The 27,932-nt window shown below is 42.4% G+C and overlaps 1 protein-coding gene across 1 annotated transcript; it reads left to right on the top strand.

Moving 5' to 3' along the window:
* Window positions 1-3,535: 3,535 nt before the first annotated feature.
* Window positions 3,536-21,881, top strand: rbl2 (retinoblastoma-like 2 (p130)). The gene is made up of 22 exons (XM_083666834.1): window positions 3,536-3,827; window positions 5,451-5,581; window positions 6,000-6,200; window positions 6,513-6,577; window positions 8,315-8,443; window positions 8,949-9,109; window positions 9,237-9,301; window positions 9,537-9,708; window positions 9,914-10,077; window positions 10,422-10,534; window positions 11,648-11,751; window positions 11,879-12,016; window positions 13,024-13,188; window positions 13,673-13,784; window positions 13,985-14,245; window positions 14,760-15,016; window positions 15,757-15,933; window positions 16,084-16,155; window positions 17,026-17,125; window positions 18,744-18,991; window positions 19,260-19,430; window positions 20,183-21,881. Exons 1-22 carry the CDS (start codon window positions 3,690-3,692, stop codon window positions 20,348-20,350), a joined length of 3,312 nt encoding a protein of 1,103 aa, XP_083522960.1. The 5' UTR covers window positions 3,536-3,689; the 3' UTR covers window positions 20,351-21,881.
* Window positions 21,882-27,932: the final 6,051 nt, after the last annotated feature.

The raw sequence follows: 27,932 nt of genomic DNA, 5'->3' as shown, positions 1-27,932 counted from the left end.
AACCCCTGTGCTGTCCGTTTTTAAAGCTCTCTCCCTTCCTTCGTGTTCACCCCACTTTTCATGTCTCCCAGATTAAGCCTGTCTTCCCCAGTGCCTGTCTCCCCCCTCCCCCCCAGATGATTGACGACCACCCTGCCTGACTAGTCTACCTCCCCTGCTTGCCCAAACTGCCCTACGTGCCCGCCTGCCCTGTACGTCTGCCTGCCTGCCTGCCTGCCTGCCTGCCTGCCCTACATGCTTGCCTTCCCTACCCCGTTAGCCATTCCCCCCTGCTGGTCCCGTTCCCTGCTTGTCCCTCATTAAATACCTTATTGTTTTATATTTGTGTCCTGACTCTGTGTCCACGCCTGGGTTCATTAGATCTGTCCGTAACAAACCCCAGACAAATCCAAAACTCTCTCTCAAGATGTGCGCCCTTAGGAAAGCGCCCTACCTCTGTTATCCCCTGACTCTGGGCCTTAGACTCAGGCCTCCTTTGGAATCCCAGGCACTGCACCTCCTGTGAGCCAAAGAAATACAATGGTATCTGGTGTTACGCTGGAAGAACAATACCACAGATCCCAGAGTCAGACTCTGAAGTGGACCCAGTATGCAGTATGGACCATTTAAAAAAATGCAAAAATACCTTGCTTGTAACGAGTGGTTATTTAAGTTACTGTTGCCTTTCTATCATCTCGAACCCGTCTGGCCATTCTCCTCAAGCATCAACAAGGCATTTTCGCCCAGAGAACTGCCGCTCACTGGATATTTTCTATTTTTCGGACCATTCTCTGTAAACCCTAGAGATGGTTGTGCGTGAAAATCCCAGTAGATCAGCAGTTTCTGAAATACTCAGACCAGCCCGTCTGGCACCAACAACCATGCCACATTCAAAGACACTTAAATCACCTTTCTTCCCCATTCTGATGCTCGGTTTGAACTTCAGCAGGTCGTCTTGACCATGTCTACATGCCTAAATGCACTGAGTTGCTGCCATGTGATTGGCTGATTAGATATTTGCGTTACCGAGCAGTTGAACTGTACCTAATAAAGTGGCCGGTGAATGTATATTCTTTGTCAGGCACCATGAACTTCTGTAATAGTCCACCCTAAGGAGACAGTGAAACTCATAAAATACTAATGGATGGACAGTACAGGTTAAATGCACAGTACAGATACAGTACAGGTTAAATGCACAGTACAGATACAGTACAGGTTAAATGCACAGGTCATCAGGATTGAGGTCAATTTAAAAGAAAATGTGTCTGTTCAAGAGCTGAATTTCAGTTCACTTCCTGAGTTGACTAATGTTTGAATTTAATGTATTCTGCAGTGACTCGTATGACCCAGTGTACACCGTTACCACACAGAGGTGCAACATACAGCTAGGAATGATGAAATACATCATCAATGTGATTATAACACGTACACTTTTGTCATAACACTACTATGTGAAGTTGTGCACAGACTATACTACTTTGAGCTGTTACATGGATGTTGAACTGGACTACAGCGCCATCCAGTGTTGATTTGACACAGCTTATGAGCCTACTCAAGAGTAGAACATTGACTCTGCCTTTTACCGTTATTAATATGAAGGAAAATAAATATGCAGGACTTAGCTTAACTTATGGGTTGAAATTGCACTTACATTATGCATCCTCTATTCTCAATATCATGATCCCAACTTCTTTTTTCTATTGACAGATTTCATGCCCCTATAATTTCATCAATTAAAATGACCTAGATCTCACCTGATAATGATGATGGTGATCATCATCATCATTATCATCATCATCATCATCCTACAATAATAACTTATCAACAATTCTCCCATTTGGTCTAATTACATCTGTTAAATTAAAGGAGCAGGGCGTAAGTAAATCTGTCACCTGTGGCCACCGCAGCGAAATTCAGTTAGAAGTTCCAAACAACAACATCATCCCTGATAATATAATAATATAAACCCCTGAAATGGACTTGCAGTGTTGGACATTAGCTGTTGTGTTTCTGCATGTGCACACGATTCGAAAAAGTAGCCACCAGAGACAGACAGGCGAAAATCAGGTCCATCCCCTAGAACACCCCTAGCCATAACAACATGTTTGTATCGGGTAGGACACTCCATTTTTGAAAGCGCTTTCGTGGGCCCAAAACAGCATTCGTAAATGAAATATTTCTCATTCCGTGATCGCTACTAATTAAATATTGTTATTACAACCAGAATGTTACATACTGGACAATTAATGGTGCTGTTGTCATCATAATGCTTTAGGGCATGGGATTGCTTGTCCTGTTTGAAAGCTCATTGATTATTTTATCTCTCACAATGACTGCACCATCATAGCCAGTTTTAAATTCACTCCCATGTTACAATTTTTATCTCCATCAGAAAACACTGGCTTCACCCAGTGGTCACCACCTCTATTCACCTCACTCACTTTTACACTGTACAATACATTTTTTCCAGAACTTTCTCTCTTACAATAGTGATTAAGAAAGAGACTCTGAGAATGGTTTTATATATAGAAAAAAAAACATTCTCAGAGTCTCTTTCTTAATTATATATATATATATGGATAATATATTTTTTTATTTAACTTTTATGTATCAGGTATAGTCTCCTTGTCTGGTCTTGTGTGTGCACTGCAGAGTAGCATTAATTGTTATGATTTTTCATTACCCAACATCAAGATCTAGATGATGTTGATAGAACAAAGACTACAAGAGTCAATGTTAATTTCAGTATTACAGTGAGCTTGTTTGACTTCAAAATTTAACCGGCAGTGTATCTGTGCAGTTTCAAGTTGTATAATGACAACATGAGGGCTATTGAAATCCTCAATAAAACATCCCATGAATTATCTTTGAATAATCACCACATAACATAACCATCAACTGAACATATGTGCAATCAATAGATCTCTCAAATACCATAATGATTTATATCCTACCACAGTCTACACATGGCAGCATATAGGGCTTTTCCTGATTCAAGTACACAAGCAGCTGAAATGTTTGAGCAAATCGGACATGTTTTATCGCCATCATGTAACAGGTATTGAAATGTGCTAATCAGCGCTGGTCGGCAACTGCTCAAAATGTATCCTCAAACACGATCCATGTTTTCAGCTCCTATTTTGCGCTTGGTGATTTTCACAAAGTAACAAAGCTCACGTTTGCAATTTCTTGATTTACATTTATAGGGGTAATAGTGGGTCTGTTTTAATACGGACTGTATCAAGGTTAACATCCTTATCTTTATTCTTTTCTATCTTTAGAGAGAGACTGTTCTGAGAGACTACATGTTGCCTGATTCATATGACTGATCATATTAAGCCGGAAGTGTCAGACTGTTGAATGACTTGCTGTGCGTCCATTCAAGGTTTGAAACGCACATTTTGTGGGCGTGCATCCCATGACACTTATACTGTATTCTCCAACCAAGTACGGTAAAAAATGGCGTTTTTCTATCGCTCAAGAATTTAATGCAAGTCTTTAGCGTAAACCTGCTACGCACGTAGTAGCTGTCACTCAAAGGACATTTAAATGGCTACACTGTACAGAACTGTATATCGTATTGATACAACACGAATATAATACAATTGTTTCAATGTACTTTGAAACCGATCGCGCGTAAGTCCTTGCTTTGCAACTGTATTGTCATTTTGTCCCGGATTTATTTTGATAACCCTTTTGTAATACTCAAAATGAACGAGGACGACGACTTTTTGCAGAAAACAAGACTGGGATTTGAAGATCTCTGTCGAGCTTTGAATATGGACGAGGAGGCGAGCACCGAGGCATGGAAGAGCTACGAAAACATAAGCAAAAATTTCACATTAGAGGTGAACATTACATTGTGTCTGTTTATTTACTACTGTAATATTTACCTTTTCGGGCTCCGTTTACCGGGTAGGCTTTCGCGTGGACAATGTCTCCTCCAGCTTCAGCCACAGTCGTCACATTTTCCCTGTGTTTTTTAGCTTATGAGTTGCGTTTAAATGTGTTGGCGTAGCTTCTAAGCCTAGAGTATCTTGTCCATTTGCGATATTTTGCATTGGAAAGGGGGCGGGGGGTGGGGGGAGGGAGATACTAATAGCATAACAACCCATTTGAATGCACTGTTATAACACAAACATGTCCCCTTAATGATAAATCCATATGTATATAATCCTTTATTCTCTTATCCTTCATATACTGCAGCTTGTGTTTCTAACAAACCATGACAGAATAAAGCATATCCCCAATATATATGGTTTATTGTGTCATGGTTTGGCAGAAACACAAGGTGCAGTATATGGAGGATAAGAGAAGAGACCACTAGAGGGGAGGATTTCTAACATGGCGTCTCAGGATGTCACTAGCTCAGAGTATTGGACAGTGTAAAAGCAGTGGTGTACAGTAACAAAGTATAAGTACTTTGTTACTGTACTTAAGTAGGTTTTTTTGGGGCATCAGTAGCCTATTTATAATCTGGCAACTTTTACTTTTACTCACTACATTTTCACAAGAAAATGTGTGCTTTTACTCCTATATATTTTTCACTGACACCCTACTCTGACACACAATGCTTGTTACATCTGCATGAAATCTGCTGTTCAGTCATGACGACGCTTGGATCCACACTTTGATATTAATTTTGACTATAGCCTACCTTCAACCCCGGTTTTGCTCCTCTCATCACGAGCAGATTGTGTGCGGCCAACAGTTTAATTCATACATTTGACATGAGTATAAGACACAATATGACTATATAAACTTTAGCTCTAATCTGTAAAATGAGCAGCTTTAAATACATAATACCTGTGAAATATTAGAGAATTGACATTATATTTTATAGGCGCAATAACAAAGCACTCGGATTACAGAATAAAGTGAGGAATTTTCTTCAAGACAGGAGTCAGGTTTAAGGTTGTTGTGGTATTGGAAAAGGATAGGAAAATGGCTACTTTCCAGGACAGGACAGGATATTTTTTCTTTCCCTGCCATCCTCTCTGTGTAGACTTCATGGCTATGGTGTGACAGTAGGCCTAGTAGGCCTATAAAATTTATGACTACTTTTGATACTTAAAGGAACAGAGAGTAAGTTTGTTGGAAACCTGCCACCTCTGGCCACTGCGGTGAAATGCAGAAACACAACAGCTAATGTCCAACACTGCAAATCCATTTTGGCGGTTTATATTATTATTAGGGAGGATGTTGTTGTTTGGAACTTCAAACTGAATTTCGACACAATGGCAAGGTTCTTGTTATTTGTAGGGTAATCTCTACACTAAGTCCTACTATGCATCTTAACTTGAGTCCGCCCCTGTCAAGGTTATGTCCAAGCTGTCAAGCTCATTAATAAAAAAAACATCCAGGTTATTGTTGAAGGTGAGAAGCTAATCTCTCTCTCTCCCTCTCTATATCTCTCTCTCTCTCCCCACACACACACACACACACATCCACACACACATCCACATCCACAGGGTAGTGAGCTCCACTGGCTGGCATGCTCTCTCTACGTGGCCTGCAGGACAGCAGTACCAACGGTAGGCAAGGGAACTGCTGAGGGCAACTACGTCTCCCTGACCAGGATCCTGCGCTGTTCAGAACAAAGGTACCAAGGCCATACACTCATCTCTATTCATACTGTCTCATAGACTCATCTCTATTCATACTGTCTCATAGACTCATCTCTATTCATACTGTCTCATACACTCATCTCTATTCATACTGTCTCATAGACTTATTACAACTTTCACACAGAATCCTTGGAGATTGTTTCTTCTTTTATTGTGTTATTTATTGTGTAGATTTTAAGTCAAGTCAAAAGTCAGAAACAAGCTTTCCCAGTTCCTTGATTCTGATATCAATTCTGTTCACAATGCAATAAATTGTTTGTTCATGTTGAATAATGCTGCAATAGGAACAACAACACATTTTCACATACTGTATCCATCCTGTGGGAATACATCATTTAATACAAAGGGAAACTCCTTGTGTTATTCAAATAGTTTCCTTCCTTCTAATCCCAGCTTGATAGAGTTCTTTAACAAGATGAAGAAATGGCAGGACATGGCAAACTTGCCACAGGAGTTCCGCCAGAGCACAGACAAGCTGGAGAGAAACTTCACGGTTTCAGCAGTCATCTTCAAGAAGTACGTCCCCATCTTCAAAGCCATCTTCAAGGCCCCCTCGGAAGACCCACCCAGAGCCCACAGGAGTCGTAAACAGCGGTACGTTTCACTCCTCACATTACTTTTGAACTTTGACCCCATATCATAGTTGAACGTGTGAAAGTTGAGTGTGAAAACGTGTTAACAGAGCATAGGGGCTTACGGGGCTCAGAGCAAGAATTGGGGGACTTTCAATTATTTTCCCCTTATACATGACCATATATTATCATCCAAGGTATATATTATGGTATATTGTTATGATCAAAGTATACATTTTGTATGTCTAAAGTGTTTGGTCTAGTATAGTTTTACCATGAGAATGTAAAAATGGCTGGAAACGACCCATCTCACCTGATCCTCGTTGTTCTGCAGACGACACCCTTGCACCATCTCAGAGGTCTTCAACTTCTGCTGGATTCTGTTTGTCCACGCTAAAGGTAAGTAGCATTTTCACTGTAGTGGTCACAAGTAGTGTTGCACAGTATACTGATATCTGGTACAGATACTATAAAAGTATCTGTACTTTTTAGATCCTTTTTATTTTTAAGCGGTGCCGTAGTATCTTTTTTTGGACTTTCGGTACTGTCAAATATGTTTTACATATTGTACACTGATTGAGAGAGACACATCTGTTTGAATGTACATCTGAGTCTAGAGGGCAGTAGTAAGCTAGCCCAAGCAGGCTGCTTTCACAGCGAACCACTTGAAACAATAGGAGAGAGACAGAAGAACACCACCGACAGCATTCTGCAAATTATTTCATACCTCCATGCCCGCAGCTTGGAGATAAAGCTGGCTCTAGAAGGCATGGGAGTACTTTGCCTACCAAGCTGATGAGGAAGGCGAGCCCATCGACATTACTAAGCCTTTGTGCAAACAATGTTACAAAGCTGTGCAGTGCAAGGAAGGCAACACCTCCAACCTGGCCAAATACCTAAGTGACAGGCACCCCAACGAATAGCTATGAGTATAATCATATTACAATGTATGTTACAACATGAATATTGAGTTATATGCTTAATAATTGTTCTTCTCATTGTCCAAAAGTTAGAATTTCAATGCAAATGGCATGTATAAAATAGTTTATGTAGTTTTGGAACTAAACTATTTATGAAATATATAAATTATTTAGCTGTAATGAATAATGGATGAGCAAATTTGCCCTGATATGTATCAAATTACATTTTAAGCCAGTTTAGTGAGTTATGGTATCAAGTATCGTTTTGGCATCATTTTGATCCTAAACCTGGTATCGGTATCAAAGTCAAAATGCTGGTATTGTGACAACACTAGTCACAAGTGAAAATGGCTGGAATACCTGTCCCTTATACAGCTCTATACTCCCAACAGTTTGTATTTGAAATCAAACAATTACTATGAGGTTAAAGTAGAGATTCTCAGCTTTTATTCAATGTTCTGAAACATAAGAGAAATGAATCAGAAACATAGCCAAAACAGTTTGTAACATCATTAAAAAAGAAAGAAAGCACTGGTGAGCTCAGCAATCACTTTCTTGTTAGGCCAAGAAAGACTTCTGTAGTGGATGACCGAAGAATGCTCACCATAATTAAAAAAAACGAACAACTGTCCCACAGATCAGGAACACTCTCCAGTAGGTAGGTGTGAATGTGTCAGAGAAACATCTGCAGAATACTTCACCAGCTGAACTACATGGACTTCACTGTAAGGTGCAAACCACTAGTTGTCAAAAAAAGGATGGTTACAGTTTGCTAAAGAGTACCTAAAAAGCCTGCAGAGGTCTGGAAAACGGTTTTGTTGATAGATAAGATTAATATTATCATGTAACAGGATCTGCCCAAGATTTACAGCATATCACCTCATCTGTGAAACATGGTGGAGGGGTTCTATGGTTTGGGCATGTACAGCTGCCACAAGGCCTTCTCCGGTTCTCTGTTCTCCACTTTGCTACCTCAGCAAAGGCTAACAGTTAGCAGCACCCTCTCCAATTATACTATGCTATTTATTATACTTGAATGTCTCCCCCTGCCTCTCCCTCTGCACCCCCCCTCACTCTCTTTCACTCTCTCACTCACTCTCTCTCGTTCACTCTCTCTCTCTCTCTCTCTCTCTCTCTCTCTCTCTCTCTCTCTCTCTCTCACACACACACACACACTCTTTTTGTCTCCCTCTCTTTTTCTCCCTCCCTCTTCCAGGAAACTTCCCTATGATCAGCGATGACCTGGTGAACTCCTACCACCTGCTGCTGTGTGCTCTGGACCTGGTCTTCACCAACGCTCTGCAGTGCAACAGCAGGAAGGATCTGCTCAATCCCAACTTTAAAGGTACATTCCACACCTGTCCAATCCATATCCCCCCTCTGGGCTAAGCAAAGAAACCATGGGCCCCAAAATAAATCATAGTCCTAGTTTCAGACCTTCATCTGCCATATCAGTCCAGTCTGACTATGTGTTGCTGTACAACTGCATAGTGTCAAAATTAGATCTGCTATATTCATCCTGCCTGGAGCTCAGACTTGTTGCACTGTATTAGTGTGGCCTCAAATGCCCCTGCCTGTGCCAGTCAGACGTGTACAATTACTGTTATTTAACTCACTAACTGCCAAAGAATTCCAGAACACTCACCACCTAGAGTGCCAAGTGTTTTATGTGGTATCTACCTAGCAACAATACTTTGATTGGCTACAAAATGAAGCATCATCATTTATGCACTTTCGGTGAATAAAGTCACCCGTGGTACTCTAGAATGTTGACCATTTGGGCGACTTTATTCACCCTCGACTCTGAAAGAGCTAAAGCAACAAGCTAGTGTGTTTCCCCTCCTTCCCAGGCCTGCCTGAGGACTTTGGCAACAAGGACTACAAGCCTGCTCCAGGGCCCAACTGCTTCATAGACCAGCTGTGTGAGCTGCACGACGGGCTGGTTCTGGAGGCCAAGGGGGTCAAGGAGCACTTCTGGAAACCCTTCATCAAGAGACTCTTCCACAAGAAGGTTAGGGGCACATACACGTAGAGACTCTTCCACAAGAAGGTTGGCATCAACGCTTACCAACACACAAAACAGCCAAACACACACACACACACACACACACATTGGATATTGTTCATGTCATCAACAGATTCTCAAAGGAAAAGAGGACGGCTTGACTGGATTCCTGGACCCTATGAACTTTGGAGACAGCTTGTAAGTGATATGATCACAGTAGACCCATGCCAATCTTCTGAGGGAATTTAATGTGTCACTGTGTTTCTGGTGGCTAGCATCTACAACATCTACTTGTCTTTTCTGCTCCCTGTGTGTGTGTGTGTGTGTGTGTGACATTTATTTTTATTTTCTGCTCCCTTTGTGTGTGTGTGTGTGTGTGTGTGTGTGTGTGTGTGTGTGTGTGTGTGTGTGTGTGTGTGTGTGTGTTGTCCAGTGCCTCTCTGGGCCGTGTGTATGAAGAGCATGTGCTGGCGACAGGCAGTCTGGATGAGAGGATCTTCCTGGGTGAGGGAGCTAATGATGACATCGGCACCCCGGGACCCTGTCTGTGTGAGGGAGCAGAGAACCAGGACCCCTCAGCCTATGGACTCTACAGCAGTTTGACTGTAAGAGACCACACACACACACACACACACACACACACACACACACACACACACACACACACACATAATTACTGTGCACATATAGTACAAACACAAACACACACATACACACACACACACACACACACACACAGCCGACCTCGTGTTAATGAAGTGCACAAACAACAGTAATGACCCTGAACCCTTTTTTGTGTTCCCTGCGTAGGCCTCAGCCCTAAAAGTGTCCACTCCGCTGACAGGAAGGAAGTACGTCCAGGACAACAGCCTGGGCACACCAGTCTCCACGGCCATGCAGAGTGTCGGGAGACTCCACAGCCTGTTAGTAGGACTGAAGCATGGCCCGAGTGGGAGACTGAGCGATATGCTAAGGTACACACACTCTGAAGTCAAGACGCAAGAGCCACAGCTGTTTTGTCTCATCATACTATAATTGTAGTAGTATTTTGAGCACCAGTTGTTAGGGATATGTTTAGTAGTAGTCAGTAGATAACACAAAAAGCACTATAAGTCCAAATGATCTTCTACACCATGTACGTTTGCATTCAGAGAGAGTAGCAAGAGAATCCCCATGTTCCCACCAGATGTCGTTGTTTTAATAAAGTTGTGCTGTTCAAAATGTGCTCCTCTCAGATGGAGGATGCAGTGCTATTCATCTCTGTAGTTCCTCTCCCTGTCCCAAGCCCTAATGGTATCCTTGTGTTGTTTTGTGTCAGGGCATGTGCCAGAGACCCTAGTGAGGCCGTCTCCAGTCGACTACAGGGCATGTTCCAGCTCTTCACTCAGCACTACGAAGGCAACGGGGAAGAGAACAGAGGACTGGGGAAAGGTACACACACACCAGGGGAGGCTGGTGCTGGTAGAAATAGTAGGACGGGCTCATTGTAATGCATGGAATGGAATGAGGAATGGTATCAAACACACATGTTTGATGCCATTCCTCATTGTATTCCATGTATTACAATGAGCCCGTCCTTCTATTTCTACCACCACCAGCTTTTCCTGACACACACACACACACACACACACACACACACACACCCACACACACACCCCAATACAAACACGTTTGACTGGCACAGGCAGCGGCATTTGTGACATTTTGAGTGTGTGCTTGCATATACTGTACAGTATGCGTTCATTTGGGTGAGCTTTGGTAAGCTTGCTTTTCTGTTTATGGAATTCAGTTTTTCAAAATTCCCTCCCATCTTTTATAACAATCCAATAAACGTGAGCTATCAAGTGTAATCCATTTTCTTTTTTAGGCGAGTTAGGGGAATTTAGTTATACAAGTTTAATGTGAGAAAATGACATGTCTTACATAAATCATATACATCATTTGACATGTTCAATGGCAATCAGATTATGGCAGAATCTCAAGTGTGATCAATAAGAAAAATATGTTTAAATTCAATCAAACAGAACTAATAAAATTACTTTTGTCACCAATCCATCTGACAATACATGATCAATGCAAACATCCATCAGAACATCCATCCTAGTCTGTTTATGACCATCCTAATCCTAGTATGACCATTTGCTGTATCACAGACAGTGAAGCATGCTTGATTGCATATTGCCAGTCATCTTGCACTTCCTAACGCAGTGGAAAAAACCACTTGTCACTCAGTGAAACGGTTCCTCGGATTTGCCTACTTGACTTTGGAGGTCTGTATCTCCCTCCCTCTGATTGGCCCATCGGAACAACATGAGGTGTCAGTATGTGCACAAGACCTACCTCTACAAAGTCACGTTGACAAAGCTTTTGCTCGTGAGAGCCGATTGTCTGCAGCACACGCAGTCTCAGTCACTCCCGTCACTCAATACGAAGAGCACTGGTTGTCTTCATATCGCTGCAGTTAAACTTCTATTCATCCTAGCTGATAAAATGTTTTACAAAGACGGGAACCAGTGGACTCATGTGTGTACTCTGGTGATTTAGATATTGCAGTGAAGTACTTCCGCCTGGCGGAGGCGCTGTACTACAAGACCCTGGAGGCCGTCATTGATCAGGAGAAGAAGAGACTGGGCGACACTGACCTCTCTGTGAGTCTGACAAACCTGACTGTATGTCTAGCAGGTTTGATGAAATGTAATTGGGCTCAAGAGTACAGTAACTGAATGTCCTTTGTGTGTGTTATAACAGAAGCGTTTGTGTGTGTGTGTGTGGTAGGTTATTCTGGAGCAGGATGTGTTCCATCGCTCTCTGCTGGCCTGCTGTCTGGAGATTGTCATCTTCTCCTACAGACCACCAGGGGATTTCCCGCGAGTCATCCACATCTTCCAGCTCCCCGCATACCACTTCTACAAGGTAACACACACACACACACATACACACACACAACAGTCATCCACACCTTCCAGCTCCCCCGCATACCACTTTTATGTGGTAACACACACACACAATAGTGTACGACTGTACTCCATTGACAGGAATTCTTAAAATTGTAAAACTGTTTTACAATGTTCTTTGTCTTGAAGAATCAATCTAGTCAGTGCAATCTGCCAATCAATCTGGTCAGGGCAATCTGCCAATACACATTTTTCAAATTGTAAAACCTTCAATTTTCTGAAGGTTTTTAAAATGTTCTTTGAATTTAAGAGTAAATCTGGTAGTGTGGAGTTTGGTCAGTAGATGGCGCTGTTAGCTCTGGGCCACCAGGTGCTCTGGTCTTGGATTTAGGGGCTTGATCTTCAAGTCTGCCACTTCTCAACTTTGTCTCCACCTCATCCATCCCTTCTTCTTCCTACTGTCTGAAAGAAGTACAAACAAGTGTTCAGTAAACATGTTGTCCCCCACAAATGATGTAGCGCCTCTCTATAAAAGGAGAGTAATGAAATGAAGCCTTTGAATGAAGCACAACGTTTATTCATAAACGTTTTACTATGTCACTCTGGTTGTCTCTGTTTTACAGTGCCAAGTCCCCATTGCACACAAGTTGAAATTTTCTCTTGGTGCGATCACCTTCTGTGACCAGAGAGAATTTGGGCTTTTACTTTAACACAATATCACCAATAGGCTAAGACAAAATATTTGCGTTATGGGTTTCATGGCCCTGTGGCACTTTATAGCTTGCACTTACTGGTTTATCAGCTTGTATTGTTTAATGGCTACTGTGTGTGTTTTCTTTTATGTTGTTTTAATATGTGTTATCAAAAAACATTAGAAGTTTGTGACTGTTTACTGAACACATTTGGTCCATTGTCACTAAGTGAAAAACTCCAAGTTTCAAGCTAGTGGTTTTCATGCACCTTATGAATCCAACAAGTTCTACAATCCACTGGACGTGATGAGTAGTATTCCTCTGCTCTGTGTAGGTGATAGAGGTGCTGGTGCGTGCGGAGCAGGGTCTGTTCAGGGAGGTGGTGAAGCACCTGAACCAGGTGGAGGAGCAGGTCCTGGAGAGCCTGGCCTGGAGGGGGGGCTCCCCACTGTGGGACAGCGTCCGGGGGGCCAAGGACCACGTCCCCGCCTGCCAGGAGGTCCGACATCCTCATATCCACCCGCCTCAACCATACTCTTTATTTGACACATACACACACATACAGTACACACACACACACACACACACATACAGTACACACACACACACACACACACACACACACACACAGTACATACAAATATCAAATATAGTACATACACACACACACATTCTGTATAGTACATGCATACATGCACATATGCACATAGTCACACACCCACACACACACATGCAGTACATATACAGTATATACACATACTGTACAGTACATGCATACATGCGCATACACACATAGACACACACACACACACTTACTGCATCTTAGCAACAGTCCTACCTATATGACACACATGCATATATGCATGTCCTACCTATATGACACACACACACTTTGCCTGTCCTGCTTACAGATCACACACACACACACACACACACACACACACACACACACACATACACTGGCTCTGTGTGTGTGTTTGTAGGTGATGCCACCCCAGCACCTGGAGGACAGTGATGGAGGCAGCAGCTCAGGCAGCGCCCCCCTGACCCCCAACAACCATGGACCTGACCTGAGTGCAAACAGCGGGGGGAAAGGTGTGTGTGCATGCATGTTGGTTGGTTTGTAAGGCAGTCAGTTCATTTTATTAGCTAGCTTCTTAGTGAGTGGGTGAGTGAGTGAGTTTTTTTTGTGAGTTAGCTTGTTTATCAGTCCATGAGTGAGTCAATCAGTTAGATAGTCACTACTTTTCCAGTGAACCCTATCCAATCGCCCCCCCCCCCCCCCCCCTCCCCAGGAGTGTCTCCGTCCCCCACCACCCTGCTGGATCGCTACAGCTCCCCCCCGACAGGCTCAGCCAGGAGGCGGCTGTTTGTAGACGCAGCTGACCCCACCGCCCCTGACTCCAGCACCACCGCCGCCACCACCACCACCCCTGTCAGGACCCCCACCCAGACATCCCTGGTCACCACCATCCCCGCCGGACAGACGGTGGTCACCATGGCAACGGCCACCGTCACCGCAAACAACGGCCAGACAGTCACCATACCTGTGCAAGGTGAGGTTTCAGGTGACGCTGTCGGTCGGTTGGTTGGTTTTACGTTTGTTGTAGTGTCACTTGTGGGGGGTTTTTCTGATATTTTACGGATGTGAAATCAGGCGTGATACGTTCCTTCTCTAAGGTAGACTCAGTGATGTGACGTAGCAACGGTAGCAGGGCTAGAGATAGCGACTGCTGTTGCAAACGCTAATCGGTGAAACGTCTCGCTTGCATGAAGCTGCAACATCGCTGAAGTCATCCCCTTCTGTGGTCATGCCATGTTGCTGAATCTACCTGGAAGGTTTTGTGGATAGTTTGTAACAGTTAGGAGAGAAGGATCCCATAGTCTACACACGCTAAAGCTTGTGTCATAGTGCCAGTGTATCAGTTTCTATTTGGCACTTTAGAGTGCAGTAAACTTCTAAAAGGAATCTATTAGCAAGCTTTGGGTGTCTATATATGAGTCCTACATGAATGATGTAGTTATAAAACATAATATATTGACCAATCTCTTGCCATTTGACCTCTGCAGGAATAGCCAATGAAAACGGCGGCATCACCTTCATCCCTGTCCAAGTGAGTGTGACAGCGCAGGGCGCAGCCACACTGCAGCCCCTGTCTGCCCAGTCCCTGACTGGCACCTTGACTGCCCAACCACCAGCCACCACTGCACAAAACTGTCCCGCCCCCCAGGGCAGCCCCACCGCTGGCAAGCCAATCAAGAAGCAGTCAGCCCAGGCCAGTAACAAGCCTCAGAGAAAGGGCTCCCTCTCACTGTTCTTCCGTAAGGTAAGAGAACAAGACATCATCGGTATGAAGCAAGTATGTACTTGGAAAGTACTTGGTAAAACCATTGACTGCCAGTATATAATTGCATATAAATTACACCTCGGTTTAATTGTGAAGCACACAAGCACCACTAGAGTATGTATCATTTATTACCAGGTAATAGTACCCTATACACATTGTTTCTATACTGAGTAAATACCCCTAGTTACCACATAGTTTCTATACTGAGTAAATACCCTTTGTTACCTCATAGTGTCTTAGTAAATACCACTTGTTACCTCATAGTGTCTTAGTAAATACCCCTTGTTACCTCATAGTCTTGGTAAATACCCCTTGTTACCTCAGTCTATACCCCTTGTTACCTCATCGTGTCTTAGTAAATACCCCTTGTGACCTCATAGTGTCTTAGTAAATACCCCTTGTTACCTCATAGTCATACCCCTTGTTACCTCATCGTGTCTTAGTAAATACCCCTTGTTACCTCATAGTGCCTTAGTAAATAGCCCTTGTTACCTTAGTCTTAGTAAATACTGAGTAAATACCCCTTGTTGCCTTAGTCTTAGTAAATACTGAGTAAATACCTCGTTACCACAATGTTTCTTAGTAAATACTGAGTAAATACCCCTTGTTACGACACAGTCTTAATAAATATTGAGAAAATACCAGTTGAAACTGTGTGAAATATGTGTGTGAAATATAAAACCTCAATCCTATCTAATAGAATGTCCTCTCCTCCACAGGTGTACCACCTGGCCAGCGTGCGTCTCAGAGACCTGTGTGCTAAGCTGGACATCTCATCGGAGCTGCGGAGGAAGATCTGGACATGTTTCGAGTACTCCCTGGTGCATTGCACTGAGCTCATGATGGACCGCCACCTGGACCAGCTCCTCATGTGCGCCGTCTACGTCATGACCAAGGTCTGTGCGTGCGTGCGTGCGTGCGTGCGTGTGTGTGCTTACTTATTAAATTGTATAACCTGCAGTATAAGTAATATAAGGTACAGTACAGTATACAACCTTCCTAAGGCGATAGGTACTGTACTGTATGTAATTCCCACTGTTGTGCAGGTGACTAAAGAAGACAAGTCCTTCCAGAACATAATGAAGTGCTACCGCTCCCAACCTCAGGCCAGCAGCAGCGTGAGTATTGAGTCTAGGGCAGGACCTCTGCTTTGTACTTCATGATTAAGGACCCGTGGATTTCTTGACCCACTGGCTTGTCACATCATTTACCTGTAATTCAAAGCTTATCCTCAAGGTGCCACTGCACCCCCCCCAAAAAAATAAATAAATAACAAAAGCAGTGACAAACATTTTTAACATTGTAAATAGACTGGATGCACAACATTTTCGGGTATAGAGTTGTGTGTAATGGCGCTTTTCCACTCTCTTTTGGCACCAGTGCTTGGCCCAAAGCCTCAGACTTTTGTGTTTCCGAGAATGGGCAAAAAAATCCCAGGGCCATGGCCCCAAGGTCCTGCCCTGACCTGGGTCCTTGGGAAGATTTTGGGGACTTTTTTGGGACTTAGGCAGGGTTAGGAAGTAGGCGTGCGATGTGTACTACGCCCTCCAATTGTTTGGCTAGGCTAGCTACTTGTATGTTACAAAAGCCTGGAAACGCGATATAAACCGTTAGTTGCTTTGGTTTGGAGTCACATTTAGAAGCATTTATATGCACTATTAAGTTTGCTTAGCTGAGGTTATTTGTTTCTCCCTGCTTTCACCTGCTTTTACCACCCAGAGTGATTCTGAGGACTTGGGGAAAGCAGGGAGGAACAAATAACCGGAGCTAAGCAAACTTAATAGTTCATATAAATGCTTCTAAATGTGACTTCAAACCAAAGTAACTAACGGTTTATATTATGTTTCCATGCTTTTGTAACAAGTAGCTAGCCTAGCCAAAAGTCTGGAGCGGGACCCGGTCTCTAGTGGAAAATCACCCCAAAGAGTAATGTGTTAGTTAAGACAGATGGTCTTGTGTTTTAGGCGGTTATTGTGTGTGTCTCCCAGGTCTATAGGAGTGTGTTAATCTCCGGAAGAAAGAGACGTCACTCAGGCAGCAGTGAGGGCAACAGACGAAGCTTTCCTACAGAGACCAGCCAAGAGCAGGGTAAGAGCACACACACACACACACACACACACACACACACACACACACACACACACACACATACACACACACACACACACACACACACACACACACACACACACACACACACACACAAACGTTTAAGCTATTGTACCAATCCAACTTTAAAACATGCAGAGAGGTCTATCTCGCGTTGCTATGACATTTGGTTTTGATACCTATTAAACTTTTTAAAAGTTACAAACTTGAAAGTGCACTTTTTAACATGGAGGTCTATGGAAACAAAAAAATAATAATTTTTGAAGCACTGCCTATCTTACACCTTTTAACCTATTAACACCATTTCAAATGTGTGTAAAATGTGAAATTACCATCTCTGATAAAGGCTTTTTGACACCTATTAAACGTTTTTAAACTCCAAAACCTCTCATCCGGTTAACATGGTGGAATGTTGATTTAAGCCAACATTCTGAGAGCCCCATTGTTACTACGACTACTATGGAACTTTCACAACTCTTGAATAAAAACAAAAGGAGACCTGCAGAACACATTCTTAGAATGATTACATAATACACTCTGTCAGCCAGTTCTACTCCACTAAAACCACTCTCAACCACTTAACCAACCAACCCCCCCAACTCCACTGAACTATCCCAGGCTCATCCTATCTATCTGTCTGTCTGTCTTCTGTCTGTCTGTCTGTTTATCTATCTATGACCTTTTAACATACTATCTATCTAACCTTTTAGCTTTCCAACCGTATATCTATCTAACCTTTCAACTACATAGCATCATAATCCACACTGATTAACCTCTTAAATGTATTGATCTTTCTATACCTCCCCTCTCTCATCCATCCATGCTCTCTTTCATCTCTCCATTCATCCATCCAATCAACCGACCGACCCATTTCACTTTCTTTCAACTACCCAGAAAATCATCATCAACCCTGATAAAAAGCTTTCTGATCATTTGAATATGCTACGGAAGTCCAGTGTCATAAACTGCGGAGTGTAAACATAACTGGAGACACTCTTCTCACTTCTGGAGACAGGCCAGACTGGTAGATACATGTAATTAATGGTCAACATGTCTAGTCCCATCCTATGTGGACTGTTTCACCCCAAGATAAACAACGTTTTCAAGCTAAATATTTAAAGTCAATATTTAGTATTTTTATATAATTAGTATTTATTTAATTTACTTGTATTTTGCCCAAAGGTTAGGTTTGCCAGGTAAATGTTACAGTCATAATTGAACATCTGCCTTTCTGTTATTTCAATCACCCTCAACTGACTGTGGACGTTTCACCCCAAGGTTAACAAAGTTTCCAAGCTAAATATTTAAAGTCAATATTTAGTCATTGACAGCATCAACTGCTGCCTGTCCCCAAAAATGATGTCTGAGTGTCTCCAGTTATGTTTACCGAGGCCTACATTCTGTAGTCACAGTATGGACTTTCATTGTGTACATATGAACAATGATATAATTGGTGGGCATGCTTCAGCAAGTCCAACTATTGTTATTGCTCATAGTTATTCTTATTAGTGGGCTTGCCCCCTAATGAATGACTGTGATATTACCATTTCCAAATGTAATTGCCTCTCTCTCTCTCTCCCCTTCTCCCTCCCTCTAGCGAGTGGCGAGAGCAGCCCTGTGCCTATGCGCTGCTCCAGCAGCACCCCATCCACTCCGACCCCGACCCTCGCCCCCTCCACATCCTCCCTCTCTCCCTCCTCCTCCTTGGCCCCCTCCCTGGCCGAGCTGCAGGAGGAAGGGGGGGAGGAAGAGAGGGGAGACCTCATCCGCTTCTACAACCTGGTCTACATAAAGCAGATGCGTCCCTTCGCCCTGCGCTACTCGCCCAGCTCGCCCTCCGCGGGGGTGAGTGAAAGAGGAGGAGGGGGGAGAGAACGAGGGAGGGAGCTCATGTGATGATGGATGAGGGAGGAAGGAGAAGTTGCACATACACAGGGATGTGATTAAATGGGATTGTCAAATCTGCAGAGAAATGTAAAACATTCATATATCGCAAGGATATTGCATAAAATGTACACTTTAGTTTGCTCTGCGTGGATCTTTGGTTTTGTTCGAATAATGCGTGTGTGTGTGTGTGTGTGTGTGTGTGTGTGTGTGTGTGTGTGAGAATCAGATGGAGTCTCCGCCGCTGTGTCCGTACCCCTGTCTGAGGTCCAGCTTCCCCCGCAGGTTCCTCTTGTCCCACAACCACTCCATCTACATCTCCCCCCACAAGGGTGGCGGCCCCCCCACCCCCTCTCCACGGGACAAGATCTTCTACTACATCTGCAGTAGCCCACCCGACGTGAGTCTCACACACACACACACACACACACACACACACACACACACTCTCTCACACACACACACAAAAAAAGATGCACACACATACACAAAACCAGGACCCCTGAGTATACAGACTTTACAGCAGTCTGACTGTAAGAGACCATACACACACACACAAAGACGAACACACACATACACACACACACACACACACACACACACGTAAATGAGAGCATTATCTAACAGCGTCGCAGTACATAGAGTGGCCAGTAAAAGCTATTGTAAGGACTGTGGTCAAGCAAAGTCTCATTGAGAATAAAGAGAAATAAACTGTTTGACATTGGAACTTTAGAACTTTAATAGTGTGCTTGTTGATACACCTTACCTACTGTTTTCCCTGTAAAGTGTATTGAGACGTGATGACGCACTTTAAATAAAACTTGACTTGTATGTCTAGGTTACTAGACCTACAGTACCAGTCAAAAGTTTGGACACACCTTCTCATTCAATGGTTTATTTTTATTATTTTCTACATTGTAGATTAATATTGAAGACATCAAAACTAGGAAGGAACACATATGGAATTATGTAGTAAACAAAAAAGTGTTAAACAAACCAGAATATGTTTTATATTTTAGATTCTTCAAAGTAGCCACCTTTTGCTTTGATGACAGCTTTGCACACTCTTGGCAAGGTGTGTCCAAACGTTTGACCGGTACTGTATGTCTTTAAAACCTTACCCCACTTTATGTCTATGGCCTCTGTCACCAGCGTCTGCAGGAGATCAACAGTATGATCCGCACAGGCGAGACACCCACAAAGAAGCGCAGCATGCAGCTGGAGGAGGAGCCATCGCCCAAGAGGGTGTGTCCAGACAACCAGACCGCCCTCCTGCGCAGGCTACAGGATGTGGCCAACGACCGCAGCTCCTCCCACTGAGGCAACACACCCTCAACTACTGGGTTTAGTAGTCACTGGATGGCCATGTTAGAAAGGACAAAAATGTCAATATCATCAACATTTTGGAGTTTGCACATACTTGAAAGCTTAGGTCTTGATTTACTGTAGGGTTAAGGATAAGAGTAAGGTTAGGTAGGGCTAAGGTCAGGGTTAAAGCTAGTGGTCAAAAGTGGGGATGTTAAGCTCAATACCACTGTTCCGGAGCTTTCGTAAAATTACCAAAGCACTTATGCGTTGTAGCGCGACTCGTTTCAAACAGTAGCATAACGATGTGATCAATGACGTGTGAAGCTTCAATTCAGCTAAAAGTGGTTCGAAGATTGAAGCTTTTTTTGGCTGCTATAACCACTGCTGCCAGCAGATGTCACTAATTCGAGGCTTTGAATAGCTAAACTTTTTCGACATATTGGGCTCAAAAATCTCATTGTTTCAGAAAGCCTGGTTTCCAACATCCATAGCCAAAATCTGATTTGCGGTTAGATAGAAATGTAACCCTACTTCCGTCCATTCTAGCATGGTCAGACTGTTGACCCAGTTCAGTCCGTTTATACCCATGGCAATATATTTCTGCATATATTCAGGGTCAAAGGAATGTCATTTGTCATGACTATACCGCAAATACAGAAATGATAGCCTAATGTTAGTGTTGTGGTTCTTTGCCTTTATGCTAGAATATGTTAAAAAAAAAAAAAAAAAAAGTTAAAAAAAAAATCGTTCATTTTGGAATGTATTTGACTAATGTTAACTTGTTCATGCCCACAATTTCGCTGTTCTGAATACTATGAATGCCTTCAGTGTTTCAAGTTTCTTCTGGTGTAAAATCTGTCATTCTATACACTATGTATTCTGTAACGCATTTATGTATTTTGGATTTTATATTTCAAAAGTTTATATGACGGTTTTAAAAAAAATAACCTCAAGTAGACAGCACAGATTAAAACATTGGACAATTACCTTGTTCTTTGTGTACTTTGTATACGCTCTTGCCTTGAATACACACTTTAAGGGCCGTATTTTAACGGCGTAAAAAACTGTAATAGCACAAACGCGTTGGCACTTAGGGGGTGGTTCTGAAATTGCTATTTTCAAGGCCAGATTTTTTAGTTCGCACGATGGCACTTGACCTGCTTATTCTCCTGAGCACGCCTCTACTTACCGTGAGCGGAGGCTAGACAGCGCTACACCGCAGTGGTATTTTCACCTGTTACCGCCGACACAAATTGCCATTATCTCTGCGTTTGGACTTTCTTTATGCGCCGGCTGAAAATAGAGCCCTAAGTGTCTTTCAAATAAGTATTTTTAAAGCTTTTAAAATGCAGGAGTAGAGTTCATGGTTTTATACAATCTGCAGCCCCCCCCCCCCCCCCCCCAAAGCTTTATATGCTTTATTTTACATTTGTTGTCTGTGCGTGTGTGTGTGTGTGTGTGTGTGTGTGTGTGTGTGTGTGTGTGTGTGTGTGTGTGTGTGTGATATTTATGTTACTTTTCGAACTTTAGACATGTTAGAGACCTTAACCTTTTCTGTTAACCTTGACAATACTAGTGATAGAATGATCTCTCTGTATTTATTTCCTGTCTTGTATGAACTAATTCATTGTAAGATCATCCTTTTAGTCTCCATTTTAAACCATTACATTTGAAAATCATGTTCTAACTCATTGTCATGTATTGTTGTTTGATGACCGCCAACTTGAAATGACAAGTCATGGCAAATATCTGTACATATTTGTAAAAAATAAAGCATATTATTTTATCCTAGGCAGTATGATAAGTGCCTTTTTCTGTCTCTGAATCTGTTCGTTTAAATTATGAAGCTTAATTTTCTTCTTTAATCGACTAACTCCCTGCTTGTAAAACAACAATCCTTTAAAAATAAAGGTTGCCTTTGGAAACCTCAATTTTGTATTTGTAACTGTCATTTGTATTTTTCACCACTAGATGTTGCTGCATATCCAAGGGATCAGAGAAGACTTTAGTGACATGAAATAGAAGCCACTTGGGCACTGATCTATCATCAGCTTAGCCCCTCCCCTTTTACCTCAACTATGAGGAAGACCTTAGATCAGTATCTAGGAGCAACTACATTCACACACACTAGTATGGTTCCTTTATCAGGGAATTTTACAATCCAGTCAATTCAGCTGGGTGACACAGCTCTCAACTGGACCTTGGCCAGGTTATAAGAAATGTGCCGTCTCCCAACTTCAATTACATAGAATGCAAAACAATCCACTCCTGCTCTTGAACTAAAATACTGTATGTCAAGGTTACGATAACCAAAACATAGAGAAATGATCATATCAACATGGTGAGAACTAACTGTCTGAATATTTTAGCTATAATTCAGCCATGCAATGGAACAAAGCATTTGATAGATTACCAAAAGCAATAGGATCTCCAATGTGACAGCTGAGACACTGCATCAGATTGTGACTTTTGACACAGCTCTGTAACATAATAATGACTAGATGGCCATACTACAAAGGACAACATGAGCTACATTGTCAGAGTTTTTAGGTGCATGTTTGAGCTTTTGGGTTAGAGCCCAACCTGCTTCTACTGCAGCAAAGATACACGAGTAAGGAGAGAGAGGGACCATACGTGGACTAGGATCCTATTTAACACACATTAAATCAAAATGTTTGTCTCCACTATATACTGAAGAGGGGTACCACCTGTCAAATGTGTAAGATTGACTTTTATTTATTTTCATTCACTCATTAAGTTGGTAAAGTAAAAAAAAAAAAGGAATTAGACGTTCATGTGTCTCAAGTGAGGTATGGTTTGATAAGGACCTGTGTCTGGCCATATGAATGACATGACACTCATAAATTACAAAGCCATTCTTTCCCAGACAGACAGTATGACAATTTATTCCAGTAGTGCACGTATCTCTTGTTGTAAACATGTCTGGATTTTAAGACTGACTGAGTCTATCAGAGATTGACAGGATAGTATAAAACCCACAGGTCTTTCAAAGGAACTGTTTGGTTTTTGTTGTCTCAACTAGCATACCTTCCTTTATGTTTATGGCATGATGTTAGTCCACAGACGCGATGTCTACCCTTCAAAAATTACAAACAGTAAATTTGGTGAGCATTATGCTAACAGGAGCTACACAATACCCTTTAAGTTTATGTCCAGGAGATGGTTCAATTTGGTTCTTTCATAAACAGGGAAACAAACTTGATAAAGAAAAGTGTGCCATCAATCTCCAGCTGTCAGATGGGGTCATGGCTATGGAAGAACGCCACCCTGGAAATATTATTCATAACTTCTTCAAGAGGTTTTGTTTTCTCTTTGTCTCTTCTCATTTCTCTTCTCTGTTTTCAACAGCCGCCTTTTGCTTGTCTTTGGCATTTTTTTCTTAATTGAACTCAATTCCAGTTAGCAGGCAATTGTAGGCCAGATCTGGTCTTGTGGTGGTACTTATGGCTCAGTGTCGGAAACGGCAAGTATTATTTGGGCCGGACCTGGTCCGAATGTGGGGGGCCAGCCTTCGGTGAGAGTTGGCAATTTGCTATGGGCCAGGTCTGGTATGAGGAATGTGACCCTGATACGTTCCTATAGTTACTGGGCCAACTTTGGTCTAAGTGTGATTGACAAGTACTGAGTGAGAGAAGTCAATTGGCTCATGGGCCAGCTCTGGAAAGTGGTATGTGGCCCCAATATGTTCTTGTAGTTACTGGGCCACGATCCCTATCATCAGAGTAATGACTGTCCAGATCAGGTCTGTTTTCTAATGGCATCCGGATGTGGCAGAGGCACAACTTTGTTCCCAGGGCCAGAAGTGGACCGGCTCTAGCTACCGTTCGTGAGCCTTATCTTTGCCATGAAAAGACCAGACCTTGTCCAGTATGTGGATGTGGCCCAGTTACCACTTGGAATGATGGCCCAGAAGTGGGCCAGTTATGGTTACCACATATAAGCCTTAAGCAACCAGAACTGGCATATATCTGGGCTATTTATCAAGTGATAACTGGGCCACATCAACATGCTGGCCAAGGTCTGGCCTTTTCATGGCAAAGATAAGACTTAGGAATGGTAGCCAGAGCCCACTTCTGGTCCGGGGAACAAAGTTGTACCTGGTCCACATCCGGATGCTGGTAGAAAACAGACATGGGCCAGATCTGGACCATCAATACTCTGCTGACAGGGACAGATCTGGACCATCAATACTCTGCTGACAGAGCCAGATCTGGACCATCAATACTCTGCTGACAGGGCCAGATCTGGACCATCAATACTCTGCTGACATGTTATTAACCCCCTCCGGCAATTAAGACCAAATGTAAAAGAATGTTTACATTTAGGACCATTTTGCTGCTGATTACATTGTAAACCAAAGAAAAACATAATTTCAGTCATCATTATAACCACCTTTGTAACTCTCTCTTTGCCTGGGGGCCACATGTAGTTGAATAACATAATTTTCATCAGCAGTGAGAAATTCAAGCAGGCACATTTTCTGACAATCAATTGCATTGCTGTCAAACAATCATACAAACTTGAAGCAATGACAGAGGATGAAGTCAACAAAACTGACTTGATACATCTTCCTGTTAAGCATACACATCTGACATCATCAGTTGGAGGGAACTTTTAAACAACAGACCTTATTTCAGCTAAACATGTTTTGTTATTTTAGTTAACGTTCAATGAATAAATGTTATTGATCAGTAGTCTGGATTATAGTTTTTTTTGCCGTCTTTTACTGTAAGGTGAATTCCGACTCTCTATCTTACATGTTTTTGAGGCAATAAGAGAGTAGAGCATTTGACAGCTGCCTTTCAGATGAATAGGGGACCAGTACCATAACATTGTTGAGAGGAAGTGAAGGCAGAGCACAATGCTGGTTGGCCTCACAACTTACTTGTCTGTTGTAACAGAAGAGAGGCTTTCCTATGTACTGTACAAAAACAACAAAATAAAATACTTAATACTCCAAAATAAAAAACTGAAAAGGCTCTGAATATAATTTTGAAAGAGAAAATGTAATGTAATAAAACAAATGTGAGTTTTGTTGCACAGGCACAATATTATTATTTTTTACCTCAGTATTCGTGGTTGTCTGACACCTCCAACTCTGACTCACTGTCTGGTGGACAGTAACAGGACTTAGTGTGCAATATTGGTCAGAAGGTGGGCAAGTTGCTCCCTGCTTTTGTTGACAGGACTCACTGTGGCATTTTGCCCCCCTCAGTCTGTTGCTATGGCCCCAAGGCATGGGATGTTTGTGTACTATCAGGCCTCTTTCATATCTAATGACAGCAGGCGGATGAGTCATAGGATGTAGCACTGAGCACCTGGCTCACTCTCTGTCAGCCCCTACCTGTGACAGAGAAGGACCAGACAGATATGTATTTGTGTACTTGAGCAGCGAAATGAATCAGCCATGAATCAAAGGATCCGGTGGACAGTAATTGTCATGTTCACAGAGCTTCAAAGGGGAGGCAAATTCCAAACCTCTAAGGTAGTTCACTCAAGTCACCTGAGGTTTGTTCATGAGAACACTGAAAAATTGACAGATCATGTTTACTGAGCTGTTGCTTTTCATGTATATGTTTTCGACTTATTCCAGCAGTCGGGTTTTTAACTTGAAAATTATAGGTTATCTTGAGGTGTGCACTTATTGACTAAGTCTCTTGGCAGGAGACACTCATGTGTGATTCCCCCACACCCACCCTCAGCCCTCCGCCTCCCCCTCCCTTTCTCTTGGTACAATGCCACCCGAGGAAACCTGAAGGTACACTTCCAGCGACACAAAGAGTGGTACCCCCACATCCAGATGAACCCCTGCCCTGTTCTAGAATATCTGGACAACATCCCAACAAGCACTGGGATCCCTTATGGCATGTCCATGCCTCCAGAGAAGCCAGTCCCATGATGGCTGGATAGTAAGCCAGCTCTCACCACTTTGACAACCTCTGTCGGCTTGTTGCTCCCATCGGGATCATCCAACTTGCCCTTTTTCATTAAGAAAGAGGAGCAGCCTGTCCCTCCCCCTCCCTTTCTCTTGGTACAATGGCTTGTAACCAATAGCATTGCTGGGCCAGCATTGGGACTACTACAGCCATACTGTACTTCAATATCAAACACAATGACTGGAGTAACATTTTAGACAATTCCAGTTTTGGGAGGTCACTTTATAGGGTGATTGAATTGCATGCATGCTGCTCAATTTATTTAGCTTATAGTAAAAACATATACTTTAAAAAACAAAAACAAAAAAAGGGCTACTGAATATCTTTTTGAAGTTTGACAACATTTCACTTCTCAGTTTTGGGCGGTTAGGCTTATGTTTCAACTTTGCGGTCAAACCCCGTTGATGCGCGAAAAACACCCGGTATATGCTAAGTCAGCTGGCAACTATACCACAGAGTTCAAGGGACACACGCTGGGTGGATGACTCGGATTCCGTAACTCCAAAGCATGTTTTTGTAGATATCTGTTCATCGTATTGATGCGTGGGTGTGGGACAGCATGTCGCGCAGGAAACAAGCGAAACCACAACATGTACAGTCGGATAACAATTTGCCATTATCGGAACATATGGGTAAGTTCGCGAGTTGCCTGCAAATGTATCATTGACAATCGCCAAATCACTTGAACTTTAATGAAAATGTCATTATCCTATTATGTCAAATTAAATGTAATATCGAATGCTATACTCGTGGGAAAAATGTGGGTTTGAATTTTAAATATTATTTACAGGGTATTTCATTACAATGGTAGTATTTGGGTTAGAGTCAGATGTCAGACAAATATTGTAGGCTACTGAATGTTGGACAGAAATCACATAGACTTATTTATTATCAACCACTCACTTTCAACGTTTTTAAAGTAAAACATTTTTTATTTGTTTGAATGATTTGATTCATCTTCTTATTTTCAAGTTTTTTATTTCCAAAGTACATGGGAATACATTGTTATTTTACAGACTACTTATAATTCCTTATGAAGGAATAGTCCATATAATAATATAATGCAATAGTCCAATAATGGAAGAGAAAAACACTATTTTTTGACTGCTTTGGACTTGGTGTTAGTGGAGCTCTGATGAAAACTGGGTTTATATCCTAGTTTGGAAGAAGGTGTCATTAAGGGCTCAATAAACCCTTCAAGTGTAAACTCTTAAGAGCTGTCAAAGCCATGAGCTCAGAGAGCAATGGGTTCACCTATGTGATCACCGATAGTATTACTCTGTGTTACAAGGTGCTCATTCATTGCAAAGTGTGTCATATACTATTTCACTGCAGGGAGTGAAATTATGTAGAAATAATGTGTTTTTTGTGCTTCTCATTATGTTAATATGGCACATGCTGACAAAATAATTTATTTTCAAATGCAGCAAGTAATCCTTGCGTCCTTGTCTGTTTCAGGAGGCACACACCTCGGTCTGGCGCCCCCCCCTGCCATGGACTCATGTGCTCATGTGTGCATCAGATGCTGCGCTGAGTTTGTTGAACTATCAGATCTGGAACAACATCACAGGGATTGCTCTCCAAATCAGTTAGTCCCTATTGTGAACGAAAATGAAAATATAGCCTCCTCTGCTGAA

Source organism: Argentina silus (genome assembly GCF_951799395.1).
Source record: "Argentina silus genome assembly, chromosome: 3".
NCBI lineage: Eukaryota > Metazoa > Chordata > Actinopteri > Argentiniformes > Argentinidae > Argentina > Argentina silus.
Note: the sequence above shows the minus strand (reverse complement) of the source record. Positions and strands in the feature narration are given on the sequence as shown.